Source organism: Impatiens glandulifera, chromosome 1 (genome assembly GCF_907164915.1).
Source record: "Impatiens glandulifera chromosome 1, dImpGla2.1, whole genome shotgun sequence".
Lineage (NCBI taxonomy): Eukaryota > Viridiplantae > Streptophyta > Magnoliopsida > Ericales > Balsaminaceae > Impatiens > Impatiens glandulifera.
This window is the reverse complement of record NC_061862.1, coordinates 152,713,520-152,723,486: the sequence shown is the minus strand read 5'-3', so window position 1 is coordinate 152,723,486 and position 9,967 is coordinate 152,713,520. Positions and strand designations below refer to the sequence as shown.

Below are 9,967 nucleotides of genomic sequence, written 5' to 3'. Positions count from 1 at the left end.
ATTTATTAATATACATATAAAAATATATCATTATGTTTACATCTCACTCTTAAATTAATAATTACCAAACTCATCTTTATTCTTAAAAATAGCTGCAAAATCTTTATTCATTGATAATTTTAATATGAATAATTTGACTATATATATATATATATATATTTGTTTGATTGTTATTGATATACCTAAATCCATGTCTCATCTTTCAGTTTTATTATAAAAGAATAAAATAAAGTAAAAACTTGAAAATTATTATTAATTAAATAATAATAATAATAATAATTTAGTAAAAGACAAAATATACGGAATATATAATGATCATTCATGCAGTCCAGTCTTCAGAGTCACGAGGTTTACTGTTATTTTTTCATCTTTTTTTTTTCTTTTTTAATTTAACTTTTTTCTGAAAAAAATGAATATGTAAGAATGTGATACCAATGCAGTTGCAATATGAATGTATTAGGATATATATAACTAGATCAATATGTTCACACATCACTCTTAAATTAATAACCCTAAACCCTAGTATCTCTATTAGTAAAAATGACCGCAAAATCAAGGATCATATTCCCCTTTCTTTTCTTAGTCGTCTTCCTCCTACTAGCTACTGATCATTTAGTTCATGGGAATGATGCTTACGATCAGTGCGTTAGTGATTGCAAGAAATGGCGTGATCCAGAGTTAGTATTCTCTCAAATCCTTCCACATAATTAACTCGTCTTGAACTAATAATAATAATTAATTAAAGCTTAAGTTTCAAATTAAATTCTCATAATATATTTTTGTTGTTGTTGATACAGCGTTAGATGGCCATGTATTCAACACTGCCAAGGTTTGAAGAATGGGATAGAGCAAGGGAGTTACAAAGATAACAAGTTTGAAAAGGAACATGGACGATTAATTGGGCTTCTTCAAGACTTTACGGAAAATTCAAAGCTACTCACCGGCCTCGTTAACCATGGCGTGGCCATCCTCGAAGCCAATCCCAACACTTTCATGGCTCCAGGCCATTGGGATGCTGATGCCCTCTTCTTCGTGGTCCAGGGAAAAGCGACCATAAACTTGATCCGACACGACAAAAGAGAGACTTTGGGTCTAAAGACAGGCGATAACATTCGCATTCCGTCGGGTACAAAAGTCTTGATGATGAACAGAGATAGAATGGAGAAGCTAGTTGTGATCAAGCTTCCACAACCCGTCTCAACCCCAGCAGCAGGCCATTCTGAGGTCAAACTCCTTAATCCCTTTGGAGATCAGTCTTCTCAGCAGCAGCAGCTAGCAGAAGGGATCAGATCTGTTATTTAAAGACTAGTGATATATGCATGCATGCATGAATGGTTTATTTTCTATGTTGCTTAACTAATTAAGGTTTATGTGCATGGTTTATTTTCTAGTAGCGGCTTAATTTAAGGTTTATGTTATGTTGTTTTCCTTTTCATAGGCCAGTTTCTCTGATAAATGTAGCTATGTAGTTTGTCTTTTTATTAATTAATGAAGCATGCATGCATGAAGTTAGTTTATATGGAATTCATTCCTTTCGATCAATTCAGTTTCACCTACATTATAGTAGAGTAATAATATATATATTTAATAAAGTTTTAATTGATTATATCAATTATAAAATAAATTCATTCAATAATCTTTTTTTAATTAAGATTTTAACTGTGTGAAATATATAATAGCCTCAATCCAAACAAGTGGCGAGATAAACTGTTCAACCTTTTTTCTCTCTCACACACTCACAATAAACTTTTCCTTCAGCGTTATTGATTATTAAAATAAATCTTCTAAATATATATTCCCTCCGTCCCACTTAAAGCTACTCAACTCACTCCAATTTTAGAAACTCCGTCCTACCTACTTTTCAAATAAATTTTCCCAAACTACCCACTTTTTCATTCTCATTCCCAAACTACCCACATTCCCTCTCTACAATATTAATTAACCCATTAATTAACTCACTCTCTCTCTTAACCCACTAATTAACTCCCTCTCTCTCTAAACCCATTAATTAACTCATCTCTATCTCAACTATTAATTAATTCAATTAAAATATATTATATAAATATTAAAATAAAATAACACATATGTTTTATTTTTATTTAAATCTATAAATATAATATATATAGTTCAAATTAAATACACTAAATTAAATAATTTAAATAGCTATTATAAATTAAAATAAAATAGAATATATTACATAAACGGGAACTTAAAATAAAATATATTACATAAACATTAAAATAAAATACATTTCATATCAACTTTTGTAGTGATTTGCCAATCCAACTTTTGTCAATTTTATCTTTTAGTGATTTGTGCATTCAACTTTAAAGATTCATATCAACTTTTGTAGTGATTTGTCAATCCAACTTTTGTCAATTTTATCTTATAGTGATTTGTACATTCAACTTTAAAGATTCATATCAACTTTTGTAGTGATTTGTCAATCCAACTTTTGTCAATTTTATCTTTTAATGATTTGTCCATTCAACTTTAAAGATTCATATCAACTTTTGTAGTGATTTTCCAATCCAACTTTTGTCAATTTTATCTTTTATTGATTTGTCCATTCAACTTTAAAGATTCATATCAATTTTTGTAGTGATTTGCCAATCCAACTTTTGTCAATTTTATCTTTTAGTGATTTGTCCATTCAACTTTAAAGATTCATATCAACTTTTGTAGTGATTTGTCAATACAACTTTTGTCAATTTTATCTTTTAGTGATTTGTACATTCAACTTTAAAGATTCATATCAACTTTTGTAGTGATTTTCCAATCCAACTTTTGCCAATTTTATCTTTTAGTGATTTGTCCATTCAACTTTAAAGATTCATATCAACTTTTGTAGTGATTTGTCAATACAACTTTTATAATCTTATATTTATAGTGACTTGTCAATCAAATAACTCCTCATAGTATTATGAATTCAAATAGATTCACCATGTTAGATTTTTTTTAGTTATGTTAGTTTGATTTTTATGTATTTGTAATTTATTATTAATACTTTTTTTATTTGTGATAGATGGATAATCTTCTCAACGAAATTGAAAGATCAAATGCAATATACAACTTAAGTGGTGTTGATGCTGATCAAAATCATGAAAATGAGTTAGAAAGTGATGAATCTGAGTGCGATGAAATACACAATGCAGAGCAAGATGACTCAGATTATAGCACTGACAACGATGATGAACATATTCCAACTGCTCCTTGGTTTGAAACAGAAGAGATTAATGTTAATTCAGGTAATTGTTCAAACATCGGTCCACTCGATTACAATTTATTTGAAAGTCAATCTTTTACAGATAAACAATCTGCAATAAGTGCGATAAAAGAATATCATATCAGAAGTTCTAGAAATTTTCATGTTGTGAAAAGTGATACAACACGATATGAGGCATCATGTGTTATGAAAGATTGTCCATGGAGAATTCGAGTGATGAGATCAAAGAAATCTGGGTTGTTTGTAACCACTAAACTACCTGCTGAACACACTTGTGTATTGATGACACTAGAACGAGATCATAAGAAACTAACGTCCAGAATGATTGCAGATGTAATAAAACTACAAGTAAGTATATTGAATAGTTTATTACTTATACATTTATTCATTTTATGTCATATTATAAATTATTTTCCTATATTTATGTCAGGTTATAGATAGTCCTTATCTGAAAGTAAGCAACATCCGAAATCAAATTACATCTATGTACAACTATCATGTTAGTTACAAGAAAGCATGGATCGGAAAGCAAAAAGCAATATCAGATGTTTATGGCGATTGGATGACTTCTTACGCTAAACTTCCTATATTTTTTAGCGCTTTGATACATTTTAATCCAGGAACAATTGCTTTCATTGATGCTGAAGCTCATAGTACAAAACCCAACACATCTGTGTGCAAACGTATTTGGTGGGGATTTAAATCAATGATTGATGGATGGCAGCATGCTCCGCCTGTTATTAGCATCGATGGTACTTTTCTAAAAGGAAAATACAATGGGAAATTATTGATTGCAATGGGTTATGATTCAAATAATCAACAATATCCCATTGCATATGCCTTAGTTCATGAAGAGACAACCGTCAATTGGTCTTGGTTTCTACATCATCTCCGACTATATGTTTGTCAAAATAGAAAGAGTGTATGCATTATTTCTGATCAACATGCTGGAATTATTGAAGCCATGAAAATGGTAGAAAGTGGTTTCACCGGTAAGTGGGGTATACATCGATTTTGTTTGTTGCATTTACGCAGTAATTTCTGTTCAGCTTTTCTAGGCGCACATTTGAAGATGCTCTGTTGGATGGTCGGAAGTACTTCTCAGGTACGAAAATTTGAAGCAGCAATGACGCAAATTAAAGAAATTAATCTTGATGCAGAAATATGGTTGCGAAAGATTCCACTAGAAATGTGGACTATGTCAAGAGAATTATTTGAAACTGTTGAGAAAAAAACATCATCACACAAGGTTATTCCATACAATGAACAAAGAGGAGTCTTCGAAATCGTTACTGCACAATATAGAACCATAAATAGATATTGGAAGGGTGGTAACAAACATAATGTGGATTTATATAGAGGTTTTGCTCTTGTGGAAAATGGAATAGATATCATTTTCCATGTTCACATATTATGGAAGGTTGTTTGACATGCAACTTAGATTGGAAACAATATATTGAATCATACCACAATTTATCATCACTTTGTGAAATGTGGAAATACGAGTTTAACCCAATTCTTAATCAAGCATATTGGACGTTTCCACTCGCAAATAATTTGAACTATATATATTATATTTATAGATTTAAATAAAAATAAAACATATGTGTTATTTTATTTTAATATTTATATAATATATTTTAATTGAATTAATTAATAGTTTAAAAGTGAGGATATTAATTAATAGTTGAAAGAGAGAGAGAAATGAGTTAATTAATGGGTTTAGAAAGATAGGGAGTTAATTAGTGGGTTAAGAGAGAGAGTGAGTTAATTAATGGGTTAATTAATATTGTAGAGAGAGACGGTGGGTAGTTTGGGAATGGGAATGAAAAGGTGGGTAGTTTGGGAAAATTTGTTTGAAAGGTGGGTAGGACCGGAAAGGGTTCCCAATTTTAGTCCCGTTACAAGCTACTCACTCAATCATTACCTTTCACTTTATTCTACTTTTCTTACACATTTTTAACTTTTCAATCATTACTAACTTTACATTTCAAAATTTTAAACTTTAACACAATATTAAGAAAATTAACAAATTAATTAACAAAATTATCAAATTAATTAACAAAATTAACAAATTAATTAAAAAAAACCAACCCAAAACAATACTCCGTCTCTCTCTCTCAAACTCGCCCACTTTACTGTTTCTCTAAAATGGCGACTGATCCGCCATCTCCTTCACCTAAATCATACACCAAAACAACGTCGTTGCTTCTTCCACCACTCGATCTGTGTGTCAGTGGTGAATTGGACGGGAAAAAAGTCCAAATAGGCGACGGAAAACTTATCCAGTCACCACCACTTGACGAAGACGAGGATTACTCCATGAACGTTGGGAATCCCAAAAGGAGGAGGCTTTCGAGGAACTACGTGAGGAAGCGTAAGCCATTAGAAACTCGGGAAGAGAAAGAACCGTGGCAAACACGCCTAGAATCTTTCCTCCAACGCAGTTGCCTTCCTAAATCGCCCGATCCACATGTATTACGTCGTGTAAGTAATTTCATGTTGTGTTTTCATTTTTCTATTCCTAGATCCGTGTTTATTATGAACTGTTAAATAAAGATAAACATGAATCCACATCTAAACTCCACTATTAAACATTCCTTAACATCACAGTGGTTTACATTATCAATATACATTCATCTTGTGCCAGTCTTTCAGTTCACATGGTTTGTTTGATTCATAATCATTCAAGACCTAACCAACAAAATAAACCCTAACATATTTTCATTACCAAAACCAAAATAAACCCTAACATATTTTCATTACCCAAACCAAAATAAACCCTAACATGTTTTCACTACCCTAACCAAAATACAACCAGAAGATAAACTGGTGTTAGATAAAATTAGATCGGTTCACAGAACTTAACATAAATAAACCTTCCATGCAGGAACAAGGAACCGGACCGGTCAAACAAATGAACCGGTTAAGAAGATTAACCGGTCAAGTTATTAAACCGACCAAGAACATTCGGAACATGACCGCACAAAGAAAGGATCGGCCAAAACTAAAAACCGGAAACACTAGACAGCCGATCAGCTAGAAGGCAAAGGAATAACCGGAAGCTGTCCGGTTAAACCAATCACACCGGAAGCCATCCGGTGAAAAGTCAAATGACCGACCAGCATAAGAAGATACTTCGGATATCTGTTGAAGAATGATACCAAAGGAACAGACTAAACACTTCCATATCCATACAAGTCTGAGGAAAGTCTGCAGGCTGCAGAAGACAGTCCTACAAGATCTTTCCACTTCAGGATAAATCATAGGCAATCTTCAAAGTACAGACAACTGTCTAACAGACAGTCACCATATTGAGTAAAAGACAAACCTAACAGGTTTGTCTTACACACTGGAAGAACAGACTGCCAACTCTGTAAAGTTGACCGCCAGGTCTGAATCACTGAACCTCTGCTCAGCCAATCAAATTCAAGGAGGTGAAATATGACCGTTGACATATTTCACCTATAAAAGGAGCAGCTGAAGAAGAGTAAATGTGGGACACCAGGGACAAGTGGGATACGAGAGACACAAGAGATTTCAAGAAAGACACAGTGAGCAATTAATAAAGGTGTGTTCTCTCTCTAGAAAAGCTTAAGTGCTAAAGTTGAAGTGTGTATTTACAATTTCGGTGTAAATTGTACGGGTGTTATCGAGCAGGAAATAAGTCTCGATCGGATTGTATTTGTATTCCTTAGTGAATATTCTTCTCGCGGTTTCGAGAGGAAGGGGTGACGTAGGAGTTTTATCTCCGAACATTCATAAAAATCTGTCTTGTTATTTACTTTTTGTTGGTTCTACATTCTAACCGACCTATACTAACCTACCTACACCACTCTAACCGACTCTACACTATCTAAACCGAATCACCAAGTTACAAAAGCCGACCCATCAATTTCTAAACCTGTCCTATTCAAAACCGGTTCTGCCTATCATATAAATGTGCTGCTTCAACCTGAAACAAACCTCTTCCGCGCTTGAACCTAGTTCAAGGGTTTGTGACAGTTTTTATAGTATTGAAACCCCGATGTTAATCTCTAACCGAATTAATCACCACCCTTTGAGTGAGACGCGCTAACCGGCCCAACCCCGGTCCTCCAGCCGCGACCTAGATCCTAACAATTGGTATCAGAGCAGTTAGTTTCAATACTCAAGCAAGCATGTCTTTCGATAGGCCACCAATGCTAGAAGGTGATGACTTTGCCAACTGGAAGGCACGCATGCACCTACACTTAATCACCATGGATGACGAGATGTAGTTCATCCTGGCCGAAGGACCGATAATTATTGATAAGGACAGAAAAGAATGGACAACTGAAGACAGGAGAAGAAATAACCTGGATAACCATGCTAGAAACCGGATTTCCAACAATGTGGACAGAAACACGTACTGCAAGATCAGAGACTGCAAAACCGCAAAGGAAACATGGGATACGGTTATTCAGATCTATGAGGGAAATGAAAGAACCAAGGAAAACAAGGTAATGGTAGCTACTCAGAAGTTTGAAAGCATCAAGATGAAACCGGGAGAATCAATGAGGGAGTACAGTGACCGGTTCACAGGTGTGTTAGACGAGCTAGCAACTCTTGGCAAGAAGTATGACAACAAGGAGGTTATCATGAAAGCATTAAGATCTCTTCCAAGTGCATGGGACATAAAGACAATGGTGATGAGGGAATCAAACTGCCTAAGCAAGATGAAACTACATGATGTATTTGAAGATCTTAAGGCGTATGAGTTTGAAATGAGATCTAGGACTGAAGAAGAAGTTTCAGCCTCAACCTCAACCAGAGCACTGATCACATCCACAGAACCGACTGCACCTGCACCGATCAGAACCGTCGAACAGTTCACCGAGGATGCCATGGCTATGCTTGCACAGAAGTTTAGGAGGTTCATGAAAAAAAGTCAACCGACAAACTACAACTATGGTGATAAATCCAATGTAAGGTGTTATAACTGTAACTGCTTGGGACATTTCAAATGGGAATGCAGAAAACCGAGGAGGGATGACTGGAAACCGGACATTCAAAATAACCGAAATAACTATCAACAAACCGGTGAAGGAAGTGAGGTTCAGAAAGCACTGATAGCCGATGATGAAGGAAGTCTATGGGCTCACAGTGACAGTGATGATGAACTCACATGCCTCATGGCAAATGAGGAACATGTATTTGACTCTCCTTGTGAAGAATTTACTAAAGATGAGTTATATAATGCATTGAATGATATGGTAGAAGAGTACAAGAATCTACTAGCCATGTTACCTAAGCAAATCAACTTTAGAACCGACCCTATAATACCCATTCTGACAGAACCAGAAGTACCCGCTCTAACCGAACCAGAGGTCATAGAACCTGAACTACCACTTAAGACCGAACAGTCTAGTGAACTAGTTCGAGAACTAACCGAGGAAGAAAATGCCTGACTCAAGTATAAAATGGCCGCATATAAGAGATCTAGTGACATGGTAAAGAGGATGTGTAGTTATAAGAGACATCCTTTTTGCATGTTCGGCTTAGGATACAAAAAGGATAGATCAAAAGACCAAAAACCCGTAGAGAAAGTAAGGTTCACAAAAGATGATCTTCCCCTTATAAGTTTCATTAGAAGTTCCTTAACCGCTAAAGAAGAGTTGACCGCATACTATACGGCAGAAAAACTAACCTATGTAGGTCCAACCGACTCTGAGAAGTGGCTTGACCCTGAGAAAAGGAAAGCCGACCTGCTCAAAAATAGGAGAGCCAATCATCAACCACATAGGACAAACCACAAATCACCCTCATTTAAAGCCTTCGTAGAAAAACCGAAATATCCAAAACCGAGTGCCAAAAGGACGGTTAAGACCTTAACAAAGAAAGTTGTCCGGTTTGTCAAAGTCTGGATGCCCAAGGGACTAATCGCATGTGGACCAAAGTAAATGTGGGTACCAAACAGTTGTAAATATGTACATTTTGTAGGATTTAAAGAAACAGCTAGGAAACTCTGAATGGTACTTGGATAGTGGTTGCTCCAGGCATATGACCGGGAACAACAATCTGCTAACCGACATCAGAATAGAAACCGGTGCACTAATTACTTTCGGTGACAACTCAAAAGGTAGAACTGTGGGCAAGGGTAAGATTGTCCATGGTAACCTGACAATTGATAATGTACTTCTAGTTGAAAATCTACGTTTTAACCTACTAAGCATTAGTCAAATGTGTGATGCTGGATACACGGTAGAATTTCTTAAACATGCATGCTTAGTTAAGAACTCTCAAGGCATCATACTGCTCACCGGAAATAGGCTAGGAAATATTTACAGGGTAGACTGGAAAACTAAGGTAGAATACCCTATATGCATGATAGCTAAGACTGATGCAAACCTGGTTGTGGCATAAAAGATTAAACCATCTAAACATGAAAACCTTAAACTACATTCGCGGTAAAAAACTAGTTGAAGGTATTCCTGACATAGTATTTAACAAGGATAAGGTTTGTTCAACATGTCAAATGGGTAAACAAACTAGGTCAACTTTTAAGAGTAAAGGAAATATTCAATTTAACCGATGCCTAGATCTTCTTCCCATGGATTTATTTGGACCGATTCAGGTCATTAGCCTAGGAGGTATGTTTTACACCATGGTAGTTATTGATGATTACTCTAGGTTTACATGGGTAATATTTCTACCATCCAAACGTGAAACCGCATCAAACTTGATCACACTACTTAAACGTTTGCAAAATGAAAAATCAAC

At 34.9% G+C, this 9,967-nt stretch overlaps 2 protein-coding genes across 2 annotated transcripts; both read left to right on the top strand.

Moving 5' to 3' along the window:
• Positions 1-518: 518 nt before the first annotated feature.
• LOC124915831 (vicilin Cor a 11.0101-like) lies at positions 519-1,485 on the top strand. The gene is made up of 2 exons (XM_047456582.1): positions 519-677; positions 798-1,485. Exons 1-2 carry the CDS (start codon positions 541-543, stop codon positions 1,300-1,302), a joined length of 642 nt encoding a protein of 213 aa, XP_047312538.1. The 5' UTR covers positions 519-540; the 3' UTR covers positions 1,303-1,485.
• Positions 1,486-3,025: 1,540 nt separating this feature from the next.
• Positions 3,026-4,655, top strand: LOC124911516. Its single transcript, XM_047452019.1, has 3 exons — positions 3,026-3,248; positions 3,309-3,574; positions 3,657-4,655. Exons 1-3 carry the CDS (start codon positions 3,026-3,028, stop codon positions 4,653-4,655), a joined length of 1,488 nt encoding a protein of 495 aa, XP_047307975.1.
• The last annotated feature ends 5,312 nt before the right edge of the window (positions 4,656-9,967 follow it).